At 47.8% G+C, this 23056-nt stretch overlaps 1 protein-coding gene across 4 annotated transcripts in view; it reads right to left on the bottom strand.

Moving 5' to 3' along the window:
* LOC137520978 (tenascin-R-like) overlaps positions 1-23056 on the bottom strand; it is a 1044586-nt gene that overhangs the window by 579357 nt on the left and 442173 nt on the right. For all 4 annotated transcript variants that reach the window (XM_068239622.1, XM_068239621.1, XM_068239625.1 and 1 more), the window contains one exon: positions 10050-10584. In XM_068239622.1, the coding sequence (XP_068095723.1) occupies positions 10050-10536 (487 nt within the window). In that variant the 5' untranslated portion in view covers positions 10537-10584. The remainder of the gene's footprint in view (positions 1-10049; positions 10585-23056) is intronic.

Here is a 23056-nt window from a genome sequence, read left to right on the forward strand (position 1 = left end):
CAGTGTCTAAGCTCCTGACAATGCCTTTAAAGTTATTTATTTCACACAAGCTATAAGGTGACTTCAAGAGGCTATAAAGCCCCAGCCTTTCTTCATAAAATAAATCCAGCAATCTCAGAAACCTGGCGCTATAATAAAGCAGCAGGTATCATGCTCAACAGCTGGCGGACATGTGACTCGATTAACAAATTCTAGTCCAAAGTGTGCACCATTGTAAAATAAGTGACAATATACTGCCTTGATAATACACCAGAATGTCTCTTCAGGGCCAGAGTTACATCCTGAGAGACTATGGGCACCCTAAACTCCACCCTTCACCGAACCTGCAAATTTTGCCACGAACGTGGGTTTGCCGGCCAAAATGCACCACAAGTGTGCTGGCTGGCCTGGCTCCGTATACTAGCTGTTATTTCTCCCCCATTCCCCTGCCTGGCGAGCCTGTGCTCACTGTCCTGGAGCAGTGCTTCCCTTTGCTGAATTGATGTCTTAATTTGGCACTGTTATTGGCCTGAGGAGTTATTACAAAGATTTTGTCATTGAGGTAGGCTACCTCGATTTCTTTTCTATTTTAAACTGCTTTTAAAAGCTTTTATTGACCAGTAGGGCACCTCTTTTCTCCAAACTGTGCATTTCCAAGGATAAGAAGTGCGTGGGGGAGGTGTAAGTGGAGGAAACGGAATAGTCTGTTAATGATTACCACCATTCAAAGCACATATAGAGGTGATTATTACCACTACAGTACCAGTACAGGGCTAGTGCAATGACTCCATAAGTGCCTCTCAGGTCCAGGGTGGTGGTGCGGTCACAACTGCTGCACCCCCTATTGATACATCTGGATATTTATCATCCGACTATCCAGTTGCCCTGTCACTTCAGAGTCCCAGTGCATAACTACAAATCATGGGCCCCAGCGAAACTTTGATAGGGTTCCTCCAATATTCACACCCCTCCCCTTGCCTAGTGACCCTCACAGCTTTGGGACCCATCTTGGAAGTGTCCTAAAAAAAAGTGTGGACATTATAATCGTCACACCCATAACAAGTGTAGCCACAAAAACACCAGATCTGAGGAAGGGCCCCTTTATTGGAGGGAGCGAAGTAGTAGTTAGGACCCCCTTACAGCTTTGCGGTCGCAGGGGCTGCTCCTCTCTAGATACTCCCCTGCTTCAGACTACACATGTAACCCATCCTGGAACTGCAGGAGAGCTCTGGTACCGCTGCCCTTCCCTCTCAATGAGAAACCGCCAGTGCAAACCACTCAGCATATTACAATAACTCTACATAACTTCCGCTCTCCTCACACATCTGTGACATCCCAATCAGAGAAATCCCATCCTATAATTTTTCTGCGTTTGCCCTTTCAGCACCTCCCGCATTGATTCCTATGCCGATAATTCTCCACTCCCTCCTCTCAGCCAGTTGCTCTCATCAATACGCCAGACTACCAACTTCCTTTCTCACTTAACAATCCACATTTCCGAGTGACCACGGCATCGACCTGGCAACCTTCTGCTGTGACAGCGCCGAGATGAGCGTGTAATGAGATTGCAGAGACTCCGTTCCTCATAAATACTTGTCAGATAAGTATTAATTAGTCCTTCCTATATTTCCCCGGCATGCAGAGCTCTCCTGTGTGTTTTCTAAGCAATTTCGGAGTTTTATTGCTGCCTTCATGAAAATTCTGCCGTTTGTTCTGTATATCCATCACCTCATTCATTACATGCTCTACGCTTTCACAGGTTTTCAGTGCACAGCTTGACCTGATGTGCTCTCTCAGCCTCCCTACACCTTGTGGAATGTGTGTAGCCTCAGAGAGCTTGCTGGAGCAGATCCAGGCAGCAGCACTCCTCTAACCAGCTAAAAAAGACTGATAGACTAAAGACGCCACAGATATGTTACTCCGTACAAGAAATGTGTACATTTAACACCTGAAGCAGCCCACAGTGCCTCAGAGTTGTATTTAGATTGTTACATGCCTTTACAATACTGCCAGTGCTGAAAAAATATAGCCAAGTAGCAACTACAAAGTTCCCTTATTCTTTAGAGCTGGTTCACACAGACGTCTGTCGGGGCGGCCGGAAGCTGCGTTATCCTGTGATGTCTCATTCAGTGGCGGCGGTACGGCGATCGTCGACTTCCTGTCGCAATCTGCGTTTCTCGTCCCCGCAAGGGGACATGAAACCGTGGCAGCTAAGCGACCCTAGAAGCAGCATGCAGCTTTAAGGGCCGGGTGAAACGACGCATTAGGATCGGAACGACGTGTTTGCGCAATCGATGGTAATCGCCGGTAACTGCGAGATGATAAACGTTCCCATTCACTTGAATGGGAGTGTTTAGCCGACAAGTCCCGAATGCTTGGTGGTAAACGCCACCAAGCGTCTGTGTGAACCAGCCCTTAAAGAGTACCTCTGGTAAAACTGACAGAACCTGTTGTGACAGGCTCTGTCTAAATGATGGAGGATAGGGGGGTGTTAGGGTTAAATACTTACCTGTCCTGGCATAATCTCTCCAGGCAGGTGATCACTCCCCCCTCCCCCCGAATCTACCACCTAGAGATGGGCACAGGCGATTTTTCTTCAAAGATTCCGCTGAGGTTCTGGGCCTGCCCATTTGTGTTGCCACAGCCCCCCCAGCTCAGTAGCCGTGGCCTGTTCTATTACAAGATTGTTCTCCCCCATTACCCATATGCAGTAAAATGTACATATAGGAGGTGTTTCTGATGCTGAAACCAGGAAAATAATTTACTGCACTGTATTATGGCTTCAATTAATAAAGGGCTTGTCAGTAAAAAAAGATCATTTTAGACCTTTTTTTGCCAATTCACAAAGATTTTCACAGGTGCTGTAGAAGTTCGGTAGTTTACCAAAAAAAACAAAAAGACCTGTGCAGTAAAGTAGAGCAGTGTGGAGTAGGTCTCTGTTTTGTTACATGATGTTACCCTACTTCTGCGCAGTGATGGCATTACAATAGTAAGAGGCATCCCTGGCATCCTTTTAGATGTACAGGTTTCCTTCTAAAGCCACTGAATCTGTTTTTCTCAACATTTTATTTTCTGGCCAGAGCTAAGATGAACTTCCAAGAAACATGAGATATATCATTATTGGATGATTTCACTAGTTGTTCATCGGCATCTTCGAACTGGAACCTAAACGATTAACATCTGCAGGGCTGCAGGGGAAATCTCTTTTGCACCAGTTCTTTCTTCTGCTGCTGGGGGAAGGGGGGGGGGGGGGGGAGTAGAGAAGCTTATCCCTCCCAAGAACATCTCAGCACAGCACCAATAGAGAGAGAGAGCAGCAGAAGGGGGGAGGCTCTTCCTATTGGCTCTCTGCTTCAGTCTGTCATGGGCTATTGCACGCTGAAGCTGGTTTCTGACACATCAGAGCTGGAAGTAAATACAGAACATGTTACTGGGCTTTACTGCATGCTGTAATCTCTATGAATTGACACTTACTGACACCTGTTGAGGTATTTACCGCACAAGTCGGTAATTTACCCCACTGCTCTGTAATTTTAGCTTGCTATGCAGTAACAGCCTTTATGAATTGACATTTTCCTAAATGCTCCATAAAATCTGCTGATTTCTGCATTACTGCATCATCATCATTATTATTATTATTTAGTATTTATATAGCACTGACATCTTATGCAGCACTGTGCATATTATATTGTCTAGTCACTACCAGCCCCTTAGAGGGGCTCACAAACCAATCCCTACATAGTCATATGTCTATGTGTGTATTGTGTAGTGTAGTGTACATATCGTAGTCTAGGGCTAATTTAGGGGAAGCCAATTAACTTATCTGTATGTGGGAGGAAATCGGAGTGCCCGATGGAAAACCACGCAGACTCGGGAGAACATACAAACTCCATGCAGATAGTGTTCCAGCTGGGATTTGAGCCGGGGACCCAGTGCTGCAAGTGCTAACCTCTACCCCACCGACCGTGCATGCGCAGTAGACCCAGACTGACGCGGCTGAACTGCAGACCGTAGGAGGTCGCCGAGGGACTTACATGTTTATGCTGCTGCAGGAAGTATAAGTATCAGGATTTTTAGGATCAGGAAGGATAAGTATCGATTTTTCTTCTTTATTCAGCTCTGGTTTACTGTCAACTTTTTTTTTTAAATAATAAGATAAGTAAGATAAAGTAAGATTGCATAGCAATGTATAAGGTATATATTGTACAGCAATGATACCATAACAATATTATAATGAAAGTGGACTTAGAGTTTACAGAGTTTTGGATAGAGTAAGTGTTTACTTATGCACAGGATTTTGTGCCTTATAAGCAGTTCGGTATTTGCAGGGACAAAAGATAAACACATAGAAACAGGCTCTTTGATGAAGAATTGCTGTATATTGATCCATATCTTAGAAAACAAAAGGTGAATTTTAAAATGCCATGGCTGAGCGCAGAGTGTTCATAGTTAAGAGGGGGATAAAAAGCAGCTTATGGATTTCCCGCACTGTGCTGCTAGCTGTATCTTACACAATGCTGCAAAGCCAGTTTTAAGTCACAGACAGTATTAACTTAGTGATTGGACCAGGTGTAGGACTACTTATAAGAGCTGTTGACTTGAAGCTAAATGTACTGAGAAGAGTCTTGAAGTGGATGAACAAATATCCCTTCTTTCTAGCATCATACAATAAAAATATCTTACGGAGTGTACAGCTACTTGTGTAGATAAGTTTAATGCCTGAGACCAGAGCTGAGAGCAAGCTGTGAGTGATGGATACAATGAATGCTTAGCAGGCTCAAGCAGATCTATTTTGTTCAAAGGTGAATTTGCAGAAGATCATTCTAGTCTCCGGAATGCAGACAGGACATTTTTACTGTGCATAGATGCTCTGCTGCTGTGTATCAACTTATTTACCCAATAAACTAGTACAGGGATCTGATGGACCCACTCCTAGCTCATCAGCATGCTTGCCTCACTGTGGTGTATCATGGTGAGAAAGGGCATGGCAATTTTATCAGCCTCATGTTTGAGCACAAACAGCAGCATAATGTTCTGAGTCGCTGGAGAATTTCAGGATTTTACAACAATGGAAAGCAATAGGTAGAGGATGTGGTGGTTCAGAAAACCAGACCTAGATTTATTATGAGTATGCTTTTCTGGATCAGGGCACACTGGAGTGAGGATTGCTGGAAGCCTGCGGTGTGCCTGGAACCCGGCAAGGTGAGTAATCGTAGCACTTCTGCTGCATGCTGTGCATATGTCCTCCCCCCTTCCCAGCTGCACTCTCTGGCTACCTACATGAGGAGCACTCTGGCTACTTAAACGGAAGACAATTTGGCTACCTAAATGGGGGGTACTCTGGCTACCTAAACAGGGCAGCACTCTGGCTATCTAAACAGGGGTCCCTCTGGATATGTGGCGGGGGGGGGGGGGAGGGCTCTCTTGCTACCTACAATTATAAAACAATAATAATACCTACACAGGGCTCTTGTGGCTACCTATACTGGGTACTGGGGGGAAGGGGGGAGGGGGCTGACTACCTAATATTGGGGGCTCTTATGGCTACTTATGCTGGGTGGCTGCACCTTGCAAATTGATATTGAGGTCCACCTTTGGCAAGCTATATCAGGGGCTACATAATACTAAGGGGCTCCTGTGCCACATCACAATGGGGAGAGGGGGGGGGGGGGGCACAATTTATACACCCTTGCCCTGAGGCTGGGAGCTCTATAACCTAGAAACTTCCCTGGCTGGAAGGTTAGTTAAATCAAACCTGCCGAACCCGTGTCCAGATAGTGTGCAGTGGAAGAACCTGTGGAAGCAGTCTGCAAGTTGTCATCTAATGACTGTTATGTGTCTGTCTTTAATATCATTTTTCTTTCCTCTGAAATTCATTTTTTATCTTAATTACTTTATAACCTCCTGTGTGAGGTCATGTTGCATTGTTAATATTCTTGAATAACCTCTTTAATAAAAAAAAAAATCCTTTTGTCTTATGTGTATGTAGAGATACTAAGGCATAAACTGTGCCCGCCCTTTCCTGTAAAAGTAAACCATTGGCCAACTAGCAACCTTTGTATTTGCTGGTGACAGGAGCGGGTATTTGTCTTCAATAAAGCTAGAACAGCTTTTCCTGTGAGTAAGATAAAACTGCAGCCCAAGGCCTCATGTTTGAGCAGCTTTTGTGCTTGTTGCCCATAGCAACTACGTGGGTGGCGCAGGAGTGTATGTGACATCTCTCTAGATGTCGCATGTGCTATCACACTATAAGGGCCTGTTTCCACTACATGCGGATTCTGGATGCAGATGCAGAAAACTGACTCCAATGACTGCCTATGAGAAATCTGCATCAGAAAAATTGCATTTAGTAGAAACAGGCCCATAGACATTAATTTAGGGTGACCAGGCGTCCTCTTTTCCCCGGACAGGTCCTCTTTTTCAGACCTGTCCGGGGTGTTCGGCGTTTTTTTTTAAATGACCGGGGGAAGAGCAGTTTGGGAGCCGAACACGAGCTGGCTCTTTAAAAGCTTCTGCGTTGCCCGGCAACACCACTCGCATCCCCCTTTTGTCTGGCCCGGACTCTGAGCCCTGCGTGCGGCACGCTGGGACTGATGGGAGAGGAGAGAGGATGTGTGTGTAGCTAGAGCCAGGGTCGGTCTGAGCCGCGGGGCTTAACTACTGCTGTTAAGCCCCGCCCACAGGCTTCTGACATGCGGTGGGAATGTACTGTGTGCTGTGCCTGCCAGCAGCTTGTAGAGGTCACAGCAGCAGCAGCGTTTCTCCCTTCAGCTATGGGGCTATCCAGAGAAGGCCCCACCCCTTGCAGGAAAAACCCTCACCTGTCTGGGACAACAAGATGAAAGGTGACTGTCCGTCATAAGCCCCGCCTCCTGATGACGATGACCACGCCCCTTTGGCGGTAGCTCCGCCCCCGCATGGTACATGAAGAGAGGGCTTCTGGCTACTGTAAGACCTCAGCTTGGGGAATGGGATACTGAGGAGCATATGGCTAGGTGGAAGCCATGTCTGGAGTCAGCCTGACTCCTGTCCAGAGGAAGTCCCGCCCCCTGTCTGCAACAAGAAGAAACTTGGCTGTAGGGAGGTAGCCAGTAAGTATGCACTAGCAGCATCAGTCTCCCTCCCCCACTACGACCAGCAACCTTCTCCCTCACTAGCCCCACAGTAACCTTCTCCCTCCACTCATTAGCCCCAGCTACCTTTTTCCCTCCTCCCGCTAGCCTCAGCTACCTACTTCCTCCCCCACCAGCCCATTGGCCTTTTCCCTCCCCCCAATAGCCCCAGTAACCTCCCTCCCCCACCACCCCCATGGCCTTTTCCCTCCCTCCACTAGCCCCAGTAACCTCCCTCCCCCACCAGCCCCATGGCCTGTTCCCTCCCCCCACTAGCCCCAACAACCTTCTCCCTCCCCCACCAGCCCTGTGGCTTTTTCCCTCCCTCTACTAGCCCAAACGACCTTCTCCCTCCCCCACTAGCCCCAGCCACCTTCTTCCTCCCCTACTAGACCCAGCGACTCTCCCTCCCCCCCCACTACCGACCTTCTCCCTCCCTCACTAGCCCCAGCTGCCTTCTCCTTCACCCACTAGCCCCAGAGACCTTTTCCCTCCACCTACTAGTACCAGCGACATTCTCCCTCCCCCCACTAGACCAAGCAACCTTCTCCCTCCCCCACCAGCCCCATGGCCTTTTCCCTCCCCTATTAGCCCCAGGGACCTTCTCCCTCCCCCCACTAGCCTTGTGAACTTCTCTTTCCTTCCATAAGCCCCAAGACTTTCTCTCTCCACCCACTAGCCCTAGTAATCTTCTCTCCCCCCCCCCCAGCTCCAGTTACCTTCTCCCTCCAATAATGGATGCTGTATTTCTTATGTGGGATAATTCTTGCTGCATTTCATATGTGGGTAATGCCTACTGCGTTTCTGTGGGGCAATGATTGCTGCATTTATTATTTGACGGTCATGATTCCTGTCTTTAGTGTTGTGAGGTCATTGTTCCATCATTTGCCTTTTCTGTGGGTGCGTGCCTACTGAATGTTAGGCTAATGCATGAGCCAAACACACACATTGACAAAATTATTTTCATTTTTTTTGGTAACTTTATTAAGTACGTCTTGCTAGTACTTTGTTGGCCCCATTTTTGCCTTCAGAACAACCTTAATTCCTCTGAGATTTTGGCCCATATTGACATGAATGCATCCATGCATGTTGCATGCATGTGGAGAGAGGCCTGGTAGGTGCATTACTGCACAGATCTCTTTACAAATATTTAAAGATGAACTGATAGCCAAGCTATGCCAGGAAAAAACATATGTAAGTAGATAAGTACTTGTTCTACTTGCATAACAGATATAATGCACTTTCCACTTTTTGATTTCAGAGCATTTTATATAATAAATTCAGAGAATTCTTATACCTGGCAGGGGCCACCTTGAGTCCCTCCATCTGAAGCCAATTGGGATGTCATTTCCTCCCTTACTCCCCTATGGCATCCTCACATCCCCCCCTCCTCCCTGCATAATCCCCTCTGGACCTGGTGCCCAGTCTGAACTTTAGGGCAGCAAGATTTTTAGAAATTAAAATTTAAATTAGTGCCCTTGGAATGAATACTCTTTTATATGTCCCCCGCATCCCCCTCAGCATTTCCACTCCACCCCGCCGCATTACAGAGCGGAGCGGGGATGGTATTAAGGCAGCGCGCACATGCTCGCCTATTCATGGTTCCAAGTTCCTGTCTAAACTCTGCACTGGTAGTACAAAGTTTACACAGGAACTTCAGCCCCTGGAACCATCAGTAGGTGAGTCTGTGCGCGCTACACAGACTCACCTACTCATGTTACTCACTGTCCTCAGAGGAGCTCACAATCTAATCCTAATCCGGGCCATGCCCAAGACCCATCATGACCATTTTTATTATCCAGTGCATGGCCACACATCTTTTTTCGCTAACCAGCTACCCCACCTATTGGATCCAGCAGCTGCACACTACTCTCACTAAAAAAAAATTCTGGAACCCTTCCTGCATATTTATTTTGCGGACTATCCTAAAATGACCTCACAATCTAATCCCTACCATTGTCTAATGTCCTACCAACCATATTTTTATGTACCACTTGTATCTTCAGCAGTACTTTACAGAGTACATAGATATGAGAGCTTTAAATTAGGGGGCGAGTGGGCCCCAGACTGAAAACTCTCTGGTAGGCCCTCAGTGTCCCAGTCCAACCCTGGCTGGAGCTGCCATGCGGTGAGTGACACACACCGAGTAGGCATGAGTGAGAGCAAGTGTGCTGAGGGCAGCAGGAAGAGCATTTTGTGGGGAAATCTGCTGCCAATCTCATTGCATTTGTGGGGAAATCTGCTGCCAATAAGATTGTATTTGTGGAGAAATGTGCTGCTAATCTCATAGCATTTGTGGGGACATGTGCTGTCAATCTCACAGCATTTGTGGAGAAATGTGCTGCCAATCTCATAGCATTTGTGGGGAAATGTGCTGCCAATCTTATAGCATTTGTGGGGAAATATGCTGCCAATCACATTGCATTTGTGGAGAAATCTGCTGCCAATCTCATTGCATTTGTGGGGAAATATGCTGCCAATCTCATTGCATTTGTAGAGAAATATGCTGCCAATCTGATTCCATTTGTGGGGAAATCTGTTGCCAATCACATTACATTTTGTGGGGAAATCTTCTGCGAATCTGATTGCATTTTGTGGACGGCCGGCCCTCCACCATGTGGTCTGGAAAAAAAAACGGCCCTCCATGCCCGTGAAGATGGACAGCACACTGCTAAGATCTTGTATATTTGGCCCCAACCATGACCACGCCCACAAGCTGTTGTGATTGTCCTCTTTTTTGGAAATCAAAATATGGTCACCCTACATTAATTGGAGTCAGTTTTTCGGCATCCAGAATCCGCGTGTAGTGGAAAAAGGCCCTAAGTGTGTATGTAATCCATTCAGCACTGCAGCCAATCACAGCAGGGCGTTGCAGGAAGGGGTGTGTCGGGGGCGGAAAGACAGCAGACAGCTTGGAAGTAATATAAATAAAGAACACATTCAAGGCAAAGTTCCTACCTGTAGCCTCTGCATCCTGACATCCCCGCTCACTGCAGCGCTCTCGGAGCAGCATCACCTCCCTCTCCAGAGCCTCAATCCTGCTGAGGAGATGCTGCACTGCCAGCGGAGCCGTGTAGCACTGACACAACCTCTGTGGGACCCGGATACTGTGTGTGAAGGTGATCTGGCTCCCCGCATCTGCCGTCTGATCTGTTTGCTGAGACACCCAGCTTGCTTCCTCTGGAGACTCTTGTTCCAGCGCACAGGGATATCCCATGGGAACATTAAAGTTATAGATGTGGTTGAAAACCAAAGGTGGATGCCTGGTAATAGATGCAGGATCTGTGTGGTTCCCTTCCTCTCTGGCAGGAATGTGCATCCCCAGACTCTGGCCACTTGTCATTTCAGCATTGCACCTGGAGTTTCTGAACATACAGAGCAGCACAATCAGCTGCACACCCACTTGCAAAGGTCCCAGTGCACTGCTCGCTCCTTCGCTCCCCATCCTCTCCTCACAGTGGAGGCACCAGAGCCACAGCTCGAGTCCAGCTGTCTGTGGAGATAAAGAGTAATTGTACATGATCATTACATAAGTATTTATATTACTAGCATTACCATTATAAGTAGTATTATCAGAAAAGGATTATCCACTAGGTAACCTAGGCAGGTGCCTGGGGCCCAGTGAGTGTCAAAGGGCCCAGACCTTCTCTGATCTCATCTAACCAATAAGACTATCAGGGGAGCCAAGCCTACTACCTCGCCTTGGGCCCCATTTCCCTCGCCTCGGGCCCCATTTCATCTGAGTCTTTCTCTGAGTAGTACAGAGTAAAGGGGCCCACACATTACTCGATTTTCCTGTACGATCGGCCTTTTGATTCGATCCTTTATGGGATTGGGCGAGAATCAATTATGTTTCATTCCACTTGATTGTTGGCCGATATCTGGTCGAATCAACCAGTTTACTGAGTCGGGCAGGGTGGAAAATGTTGGTTGATCATGAAGGGATTGGCTACTGCTTCCATCATTTCGGTAAACACAGAATGGATGTTTGGTTGCAGAGCATGGAGGCCTAACATCAGTCCGCTCAATAAGTGAAGGAGATCTCCCTTGTAGTGTGTGGGCCACTAGTCTATCGACTTTCAATCAACCACACCCAATAAAGTTCATCACTTAATCGCTCAATGGAGAATTAAGTAATGTATGGGTACCTTAAAGGACAACTGAAGTGAGAACAATATGGAGGCTGCCATATTTATTTCCTGTTAAACAATACCAGCTGCCTGGCAGCCCTGACGATCTATTTGGCTGCAGGAGTGTCTGAATCACACACCTGAAACAAGCATGCAGCTAATTTTGTCAGATCTGACAATAACGTCAGAAACATTTGATCTGCTGCATGCTTATTCGGGGTATATGGCTAAAAGTAGGCAAAGGATCAGCAGGATAGCCAGGCAACTAGTATAGTTTAAAGGAGTACTGTAGGGGGGTAGGGGGAAAAAGAGTTGAACTTACCCAGGGCTTCTAATGGTCCCCCGCAGATATCCTGTGCCCACGCAGCCACTCTCCGATGCTCCGGCCCCGCCTCCAGTTCACTTCTGGAATTTCCAACTTTAAAGTCGGAAAACCACTTCACCTGCGTGGCCGTGTCCTCGCTCCCGCTGACGTCACCAGGAGCACACTGCGCAGGCACAAACTGTACTGGGCCTGTGCAATACATTTCTGGTGACGTCATCGGGAGCGAGGGTGTGGCCATACAGGCGCAGTGGTTTTCCGACTTTAAAGTCGCAAATTCTGGAAGAGACCCAGCGGCAGGGACCGGAGCATCAGTGAGTGGCTGTGTGCAGGGCCGGCCCGCTCATGAGGCGGGGTGAAACTTTTGCATCAGGCGGCACATTTCTAGGGGCGGCATCCGCCCGTCAGTGGGTGCAGGGAGCCGGCTGCCGAGCTGGAGGGGTAGTGGGCAGGACGGGGGTATTGGGCCTAGCGGCGGGGAGTGGGGTCCCCCGATCTGCGCTCCCCTCCAGCCTTAAATAGTTCAGAAGCAGCCGCTACTCGTAAGAGGCACGGGCGGGGAGGACTCACCTCTTCCTCATTCCAGGCCAGCGTGCGCGCCACTGACGTCATTTCCTGCAACGCCTTCCACTTACAATACAGTGGGCGGCGTTGGAGGAAGTGACGTCAGTGGAACCCCCCTCACCGCCGCTAGGCCCAATACCCCCGTCCTGCCCGCTACCCCTCCAGGGCGGCGGCGGCACCCCCCCCCCCCTCCCCCCGGGGCGGCAGCAATAATTTTTTCAAAATTTGCCTCAGGCGGCAAAAAGTCTAGGGCCGGCCCTGGCTGTGTGGGCAGTCTTCGGGGGAGTGGCTGTGTGGGACGTCTTCGGGGGCTCATTAGAAGCCCCAGGTAAGTTCAACTCTTTTTCCCTCTACCCCCCTACAGTACTCCTTTAAAAGGAAATAAATATGGAAGCCTCCATATCCCTCCTGCTACAGTTATCCTTTAAGATACTCTTAAAGAGAACCCGAGGTGGGATTTACGTATGTTAGGGGGGCACAGAGGCTGGTTGTGCACACTAACACCAGCCTCTGTTGCCTCATTGTGTGCCTCCAGGACCAACTGCTCGCCGCTATACCCCCCGCAGTGCTGGCGACACACAGCGTGTCGCCAGCACAATGTTTACCTATGGCTGTCTGTTAGCGGCGCTCCCCCGCCTCCTCTGTATTGGCACTACCCGCCCGCGTCACTTCCCTCAATTCAGCGGGAGGGAAGGGACGCGGGCGGGTAGCGCCGATACGGAGGAGGCGGGGGAGCGGCGTTAACAGACAGCCATAGGTAAACATTGTGCTGGCGACACGCTGTGTGTCGCCAGCACTGCGGGGGGGTATAGCGGCGCGCGGGGGGTCCTGGAGGCACACCATGGGGCAACAGAGACTGGTGTTACTGTGTACAACCAGCCTCTGTGCCCCACTAACATAAGTAAATCCCACCTGGGGTTCTCTTTAAGAGGGATCATTTAGATAATACTGATACATAAATATGTAAGTAGTGAATACATGCAATTGTGTAACAACAGTTCGTAATACACCAGGAGAAGAAAATAGTAAAATGAACCATAAATTACTTTTCTCCTATGTTGCTGTCACTTACAGTAAGTAGAAGAAATCTGACATTACCAAAAGGTTTTGGGGTTAGTCCATCTCTTCATGGGGATTCTTAGGGTATTCTTTATTTTTAAAAGCACTTAGTGAATGGCAGTTGCTCTGTCCAACTGCCAAAAAAGTGATAAGTCGCAAGGAGGCTGGCCAGCATCTTTGTATAAATCTTATATAAATCAGGGAATGTCTTTATAAAGAATAAAGGCCATGCTGAGAATCCCCCATGAAGAAGTGGGCTAGCCCAAAACCTGTTGGTAATGTCAGATTTCTACTACCTTTTGTAAGTGACAGCAACATAGGAGAAAAGTAATTTATGGCTCATTTTACTCTGGAAGAAATGTAATTCTTATTTGTATGTGTTTTAAATTTTAAGATTTTCGCAACAGTTCCTCTTTAAGGCTTGTATCGTATCCATCTCTGAATATTAAGAGAAGTATTTGCTCACTAATGCGGAAGTTCAGGAATACCATCTTGCTGGCTCTGTAGAGGTTTCTAGGTTGCTATCCTAATGCTACGTACACACATACGACTACGATCGTTCGTAATGAACGACGAACGATCGTTTAATTGGATGACAAACGACGCGAGCTAACGACAGGTCAGAATGTGTGTAACGATCTCATCGTTCGTTAACGAACGATCCGGATATAAGGTTAAAAAGTATACAGGAAAGTGCGTAGGTTATGCGACGGATATGACGATAACGAACGTTACCCGAACGCTCGGTAGATTTCAGGAAATGACGCAAAGGCACCATTATAAAAGGATTTTCCTAAATTTAGAGGTTGCTGCATTTGGGTTAGGCGTTGTTTGACGTTGTGTATACGTTACTAGTGCAGAAATGGCATCTCATCTTTCAAGAAAGCAAAGAGCAAGTGTGGCATTGTTAATTTTGCTGAAAGTGAGGCGTAATCTTCGCTTACTTTCCAGCCCTAGGAGAAGGAGGATATGGGCCAAAGATTGGCTGCTGGATCGTGATTCGATTTCACACGACAACCTGCTAAGGGAGCTGAGCCTGTCTACTCTTCACCTGATGATTACAGGAATTATGTTAGGATGCCGGAGTCTGCATTCAACTACATATTGGAGGCAGTCACTCCATTTATCAATATGCAGGATACCTGGATGGGGAAGAGCCTCACTCCCCAACAGCGGCTAACAGTTACCCTACGCTTTCTTGCCACTGGCCGTAGTTTGCAGGACCTGAAATTTTCCGCGGGTATTTCACCTCAAGCGTTGGGATTATATCATAATCGTGTTTGTCCAGGATTCTGACCATTTCAGTCATCTCTGCCCTGGACATTGCAGAGGCACGCATGGTTGGCTCCCTTCTTGCCATTGTGGAATACTGTAAACTGTGAGGATGACACATACAGTTCCTGGAAGTGACATCACAGGAAATTCCGCCTACGTTGTACGAACGTTCAGTAACGTGCGGTACAGAACGATCGTTACAATGTACCATCACGCAAACTCATACTGTACATACTGTATTCTTCATCTTAGTTATTTGATATTTTCTACTATATATATTTTTCACTATCCAAACAGATTGTATTAATCTATTTATCATATTACTATGAGAATTATGGGTGGAAAAAATGAATTATGTGATACCAAACATTCATTTCAAATACGTTCCTTGACTGAAACGTTCGAACACGGGAAAAATAGTAACTGCGCATGTCTTTTTTGGACGAACGACCGTTTTATAACGATGTAATACTTTTGCAAACGATCGTCGTTGGTTAAAATCCGCCGAGACAGAACTTTATTTTGTAGCGATTTGGCTCGTTCGTCGTTTGCCTTAATAGTCGTTGGCTCGTTTTTTGTAACGATCGTCGTTGGTAAAGATCGGGGAACGATCGTTACAAGCAACTATAGTCGCATGTGTGTACGCACCTTCAGTCTCATGCAGTGCCCCTTCTTCACAGCGAAAATAGTAATTGACAACAAACTTCCATTTTATTACAGTATACACCATCATTAACACATAGAGGAAGTTCAGTTAACATGATAGTAATGTGAAAAGTCTTGGGATTTCACTTCAAAATGGACCTGAACTCTTGCACAGGACAGAAAACAAAGGGAAATGCACCCTGTGTGTATTTAGAGAGTTTAGCCTTTCTAATTCCCATTCATCTGTGTCAGAATCAGAATCACTTATTTAGCCAAGTACAAATGGAGGGTTGTACCCGGAATTGGTTTTGGGTCATACAGTTTCTGGAAGGATAGAGGGATAGTGTCTGAAAGCCAAGAGCTGAGGCTGCCATATTACGGCGCCATTGTGTCTAATCACAAGTTGTAATTTGATCCCTCAGCTGTGTCAGCTCCTGCCATGTCAGAGAGCTAATTGGTAAACACAGGATGTTAACCCTGTGTCTGCTTCCATGAAAGCAGGAAGTAGACACACTGCAGATTTATTGCAGGATTTGTAACAAAGAAATGTGTTTTTTTTTTCTTTAAAGGTTATTATGCTGTTGCTTATCTCTTAGAGCTGAGATGAAGTTCTGAGTTCAGATCCACTTGAAGACTTGTCTGCTTATTCCTGGTGCTGTTTAGTTATATTACCTTTCACTGCAGTAAAATTTTTCTTTAATTGGTTTATGAGCCACGTGATTATAACAAACGTACGTCTAATCTGTAAGTTGGAGGCTGAGTTTTATATCACAGCTAAATAATGGGAGACAGAATGATTGTGACGCGGTGATGTGGCTCACTTATGGACTGGACCATACATGATTATTCCTGAGATTAGACTCTGGCGCCAGAAATTAGACATGAAACCTTTCAGCCGTGTCTTCACTGAGCCAGATAAGGATTTCAGTACCAGAACTCGTGCTGGAAAGGGAGGTCTGTTGATTGTTTTATTAGTGATGGAGGCAGCGCTATCTGTGCCGCCACTATCGTTCTGCCAATAAAAGCCAATCCCAGGCTGATAAAAGATGGATGTGCAGGATTTGGCATAGGATACTTTAATATACTCCTGTACTATAATGTCAGATGTAATAAACCTGGATCAGGACACCTCCAGCAGTTCTGTTCCTGCTGTGCTATAACTCACTGATTGACAGTAATGAGAGCATCATTCACGATGTGAGACCATATGTCTTCATGTAGCAAAATCATGTTCCAAAATCCTGAAAGGTACTCCAAAGACAAAGACAGCTTTGTAACCCAATGCGTTTTATGTAGGTGTGACACTTCTACTGGGTCCATTCCATGGTGTAGCATCACCATTTCCAGAATATACCACCACAGATCCCAAGCATTAGGGTCCGGAGCAAACGGCAATGGACCAATGAACATGCAGAACAGAACCATGCTTTCCTATGGGCCTTTTCACAAAGTGTATTTGTCAGCTACATTACTGTAATGCACAAACAATCTAATAATAGGACATGAATTGTCTCGGCAGTACATCAGACCAAAGCAGTTCACTTTGGCACGCGGTGCTGAGTGCCGAAGCTGGGCACCGTCATAGCAACAATGCTATGCTGTGCGCCCCGCGTAGCGGTAATTCGGGACTCCAGCGGTTGCCAGACCCCGAATTACATCTCCCTCCCAGTTGCTACAACTTGGAGGGGAACAGTATTTAACCCCGCCGGGGAGTTTAGCGGCAGCAGGGAGAGCTGTCATTCGTCTCGCCCTGCGCCAAACTACCCGGCGCCCGGATAAGATGTACTCCATCAGACACAGCAACAGAGCTTCAGAGAGGAATGGTGTCTCTCTGAGATGTAGAAACACGATTGTGGGGCTGGTTCTAGGATTGTGTGAGCTGAGCCTTATGCCTTAAAGAGTAACTGTCAGGCTGCAGAAGCTAATTTAAACCTCTATTCTCCTGTGTTAAACAGTTTAGAAGGAAGCCCAAAAGCCATTAGTGAAGATAAAAATCTCAATTACCTTTGATGTGTGCTTATCAGCAAGGCTGTTAAAACCCAAGAGGACGCAAGCCGCATACTATACTGCAAAGCATTCTGGGGCCCTCCCCTCGGCTGCTAATGAGACGTTACAGCAGCTTGTAATCAGTCCAGCGCGTAGCACTGATAAATCTCAGGGCAGAGTACACTGCAGGAGTCAGCTATTGTTCCTAGCCACATGGCTCATTAATATTCACTGCACACTGTGTTGTTCAAGTACGAGCTTATCTGTGATCAGGAAGCAGGCAGGACATGACGACACATTTGACAGAAAAACATGGAGCCTGCCATGAGCTGTCAGGAGCATCTATCTCTGCATATACTATATACAAATTCTGTGAAATCCAAACGTGGACAGTGAAATGCATATGTAATGTAAGTACAGCCAATCTTTAGTTACTGATATATGTGTTTATTTTCTCTGAGACCTTATACCTAACAGCTCCTCTTTAAAGAGGAACTGTAAGAAGAAAAAAAGATTCCTTAAAGAGAACCCAAGGTGGGGTTCTTCCATCGCAATCCATATACAGAGGCTGGGTCTGTCTATGGAGCCCAGCCTCTGTTGCTAGTTAGTTTCTTTCAAAGCCCCCCCTGCGCGCTTTCAGACCCCATAAAACACAGCTGCGCTGGCGACACGCAGCGTGTCGCAGCCGGCTGTGTTTAGCTCACTACTGTCAGTCTCGCCGCTCTCCCGCCTCCTGAATCACTCCGGTCCCCGCCCACGTCCCTTCCCTCGCCGCTGATTGGAGGGAAGGGACGCGGGTGGGGACCGGAGCGATTCAGCAGGCGGGGGAGCAGCCGAGACTGACAGTAGTGAGGTAAACACAGCCGCGTAGCGCGGCTGTGTTTTATGGGGTCTGACAGCGCACAGGGGGGGCTTTGGAGGGAACTAACTAGCAACAGAGGCTGGGCTCTATAGACAGACCCAGCCTCTGTATATGTACTGCGATGGAAGAACCCCGCCTCGGGATCTCTTTAAAAGCAGTATATTAGAGTGATCTAGGTGTATAGTTAAGAAGAGGTGACCAATGAAGCTCCTAAACCTTGACAGTCAGGTGCTGTAAAAATGCCATAGGCAGTGTGGGAGGATCCCTGTTTACTCATGGCAGGATTAGAAAGTTTTTTCTCTCTTCACCCCGCAGTTGAAAACACGCCCACAGTGAAGGTTGTTACACCCTTCTCCCCCAACCTTTTTTTTCCCCTTCTAACTGACATTTGCAGAAGCCCAGGAAGTGTAATATGCACATGTGTAAAAAGAAGCAGACAGGGATGAGCTGTAGATGCTGAGTAGTGAATAGTAATGTTGTAGCTGAATGGAGTAGGAGAAAGAAGGTAGAAGTGATAGGATGGCATGAAAAATGTAGTGCATGTGCAATTGATGTCGATGGCTAATCTGGTATATGGGTGGGTGTAACAATTTCAGTAAGAGTTGCAGGGTAATTTAAAGGGACCTGAGCAGTCATTAAAAATTATATTGTGACTTACCTGGGGCTTCCTCCAGCCCACCGTAGGCCGCCAGGTCCCCCAACATCCTCCTGGCTTTTTTCCCAGTCCCGACTCTGTTATTGTACGACTTTGGCCTGAACTTGTCAGGGCCGCTTTGCATATACGTGTCATCACGCTGGCCGACATGGCGTCACCACGCTGGCCTGCGCATACACGGTTCAATATAAGAGAACTGTGCATGTGCAGGACTCTAATGCCAGCCGGCATGATGACGCGTATAAGCAAAGCGGGAAGCAGCCCTGACGACTTCAGGCCGAAGTCGTACAATAACTGAGCTGCTAGCTGGGACCGGGAGAGGAGCTAGGAGGATGCCGGGGGACCTTGCGCCCTACGCTGGGCTGGTAAGAGACAATTTCATTTTAAATGAAAATGGATGTTTTATTATGATGAAAGGGAATAGAGGAGTAAGGCTCAGTTCACATTGGAGCGGAAGCAGAACGGAAACGGTAAGCACATCCACGAGCGCATCCGCATGCAACAAATACCGCTGCCCGTTCCATGTCTGCAGCGTCTATCACGTCGGCCCGTACCCATCGCGACTCACTGTCACTGCTCAGTCCCTTCAACGGCCCGAAGGCTGAACCAATGAGAATTCTCCCTGTTGCTGAGCATTCCCATTAGTCTTTTGCAGTGCAATGGAAATTTCCTGGCCTACGGTCTGTTTTGCAGGGACCGAGTGGTGGCGACGGGTGGCAGGACAAGCAAGTATGACATCAAAGTGGCGACGGGATCCGGGCGAAATGGGCTACGCGGATGCTGCGACTAGCCTAGTGAGATCGCAGTGTTGGTTCTCAAAGGCTTTCACTGGACACTATTCTTGTCCAGTCTGGACAATGACTATAGTAGGGATTATATTGTGAGCCCCTCTGACAGACAGTTAAGTGACAAGACAATATACTCTGTACAGCGCTGCAAAAGATGTTGACACTATATAAATACTAAATGGCTAGCCAAGTAGGTGCCTCTAGTATAGTTGCTCCCAGTATAGGTATAGGTGCATCCAGTATAGGTAGCAAGTATAGTTGCCCCCGGTATAGGTGCCTCCAGTATAGGAATAGGTGTCTCCAGTAGAGCTGCAGAGGCGGGAGATAGCGGGCAGTAACAACTTGCCTTTCTTCAGCCCACATGCGGCGACTATCTTCTTCCTCCCAGGCAGCATGCATTAATAATAGCGCCCCCGGTGATGACATGCGGCTACGTCCTCACAGGGGTAGCTGCTACCGATGCGACGAAGCCTGGGAGGAGGACGATAATCGCCACGTGTGGGCTGAATTCAACAGTTACCTCCGACAATTGAAATGCAACCATCGTTACCTTCCAACACTTGAAATGCAACCACTATTACCTACAACACTTGAAATACCTCTCACACTTGAAATGCAACCACCGTTACCTTCCAACACTTGAAATGCAAAAAATACACAGTATCACAGCGCTATGAGTCTAAAAAGTCACTAAAAGGTGGTGCGCGCTAGTATACAGTGAGTTACCACTCCTGTTTGCAGATAAAGTTCAAAAATAGCTGCGCTCAGTCCATACACCAGGTTCTTCCTACTCCTGTAGTCCTCTACTGAGTGTGGATACACCTCACATGTAAAGACAAAACACCAAATAATAGTGCAGACTGTTTCTACAATTTCAACACCCCGTGGTGCACGACACGTATACAGATATACTACACTTGTGAGGGTAGGGGGCAGGGGACCACCTCCACCAGCCATAAACAGACGCTCCCCTCAGTTGCCTATCTATTCCCTGCTCACCGTCATATGATCAGGAAGAAGCCTGGCAAGCACGCCCACAAATGGCGTTCCTCTGTGTATGATAAGAAATCACCGGTATCCTGTTACGTGTCTTTGTCCTTACTGATACCTCAGAACAAGCATAGAGGGCACCAATGTGTAAAAACGTTCATTTAATAAACCTCATAAAAGTATTGCGCGTACATCATAAAAACCATTAAAAGCATGTCACAAGATAGCACCAATCACCCGGTCCAGGGCCACGGCACGTCTCGTCTCCCGCCGTCTATTGTTCCTGGCGCCCTAGCGTCCTCCTCGCTGCACTCAAGCCACGCCCTACCGGTTTCGTCACGTCATGTGACTCATCAGGGGCTACTGTGCATGCGTGAGAAGGACCAGTATATATTCATGAAACGTAGGGAGAGCGTGTCTGCGGCTCTTTGCCGCTGCCCATCTACTGCGCAACCACCCGCTCTCTGTGTCATGCCCCGTAATCCATTGCTGCGATCACATGACCAAACAGGTCCAGCATGGATCACTGGGCACTCCCCCTCCTGTGTTAATACCTCCCCCCTGATCCTCCCATACCCCTTGTACCCATGGAAACATTGCGGACGTTCCCCTATGCGTCCAGCAATGCGACCACTCCCCTAACTTTTAACCGGTCTAGCCGTGTCCTACATCTGGACGGGCGATCGGTTTACATTATTCGATACGCCTTGGGGGCATTGCCACTTCATTACATAGTCTCTAACTACCATAACATTCAGTTCCCTAATCTCTACAGTGATAACACCCATTGTTGCAGACATGTATTATTCCACATAAATTACTACAAATACTCCCATGTGATAGTCTATATCCATAACATAATCATATTACCATATTCCTCATTGTATTCTGCTTGAAATGCAACCACTATTACCGCTTGCTGGGAGGGCGCCCCAGCATTTTTTTTTCTCTATCTCAATGGCTCCGTCCCCTCATGGCCTTGCTGCTGCTAACCTAGTCAGCGTGACACACAATCAAACAGCATGGGGGTCTGTCAGACAGGTACGTGGGATGTTGTGTTGTATCCTGAGCTGGATTGGGAGGTGGAGGTGGGCTGATCGGAGGGTGGAAGAGATGGGGGCAGGGTGGAGGAGGCTGGGGCACGCAGCCAACGACCCAGGACGCTAGTCAACCCAGGACGGGGACCCCAAATCCAGGACGTATACCAGCAAAAGTGGGACCATTGGGCCGAGTAGTCCGGAGGCCAGGACGTTTCCTGAGACAAATTTGAGCATGGTACAGGTGACCCTGAATCTGGAGGTTTGTCTTGTCAGGGTACCTTAGAATTCCTGATGGGATACCTCTCAGCCCCCTAAGTGGTCCAGGAAATGGGCGGAGCTTCCCGCGGGTGGTGGGCGGAGCTTATTTTGCAATTTTGGGGGGGATTCAATTGTGAGGGTGCTGACTGGCTCTCTGCACCTGCCAGCGCACACAAATGCACGCACTGTACACACACATACATCTACTGCAGACACACATTGACTCACTCACACACACTCTCACAGTACTACTTCTCCTCCTCATGCCTGGCTGCCTCTTTTCCTTGGCTCTGAAAGTGCAGCCAGGGCTGTGGGCTGTGGAGGACTCCATTCAGAGAACTCCAAGGAGGAACAGCAGCCAGTCAGGACCAGCCTGCAGGTGGGAGGATCAGGAACTCTCACCCAATGCCGGTGTAGTGAAAATTTTTGCTACCTATCATATTTTGCAACTTGCCATAGAGGACAGTGTATGACTGTGTAGGCGTGGCTCCTCTCTGTTAACACGCCTGTAATTTTTTGCAACCACAGATCCCATTGAGCTAGAAGGGGGATTGTTCCCTCCAGGGGGGGTTATTAGTTGAGCAAGAGGGGGGATTGTTTCCTCGGGGGGTGGGGGGTTATTAGTTGAGGAAGAGGGGGGATTGTTCCCTCCAGAGGGGGTTATTAGTTGAGCAACAGGGGGGATTGTTCCCTCCATGGGGGGTTATTAGTTGAGCAAGAGGGGGGATTGATCCCTGGGGGGGGGTTATTAGTTGAGCAAGAGGGGGGATTGTTCCCTCCAGGGGGGGTTATTAGTTGAGCAAGAGGGGGGATTGTTCCCTCCAGGGGGGGTTATTAGTTGAGCAAGAGGGGAGGGTTCTGTGTGAGAATAGGGTTTGGTTGGGTTGCATTTTCTGATACAGATAGGTTAAAGTCAATGGCTAGGTTGCACTTTCTGATAGCTATACGTATAAATAAGTGCAACCGGTTGCAAAATCTGATAAAGTTGCAAAAAATTTCACCACACCGGGGACTCTGGCCTTAGTGAACAACGAGTATGCTACTGCACACTGCTGGGGGCGGGGCTTAGCCGAGGATCCAGCGGCTACCTGCAGGGACTTTGAGCACACCCAGGTCAGGCTAGCTGTAAAGATTAGTGATGCTGCCTGCTGCTCCACCAGCCCTGATGTGCAAGCAGCAGCAGTTCTCTCCAGGCCACAGCCAGAGAAAGAGTAACCTGTCACTGTGACAGTGTGTGAGGTCAGGGGGGACCCGAGGCCCTTCTCTAAGTGAGGACTAGTGATGGGTCATTCGCGAACGAGCCGGTGCTCCAACACTTTATCCTACACGTCGAACTAACCTACATCCCATAGACTTTTACTATCCCTTCCCCTCCCCCAACCCTAACCCTC

The sequence above is a fragment of the Hyperolius riggenbachi genome, chromosome 6 (assembly GCF_040937935.1).
Source record: "Hyperolius riggenbachi isolate aHypRig1 chromosome 6, aHypRig1.pri, whole genome shotgun sequence".
Classification (NCBI taxonomy): Eukaryota; Metazoa; Chordata; class Amphibia; order Anura; family Hyperoliidae; genus Hyperolius; species Hyperolius riggenbachi.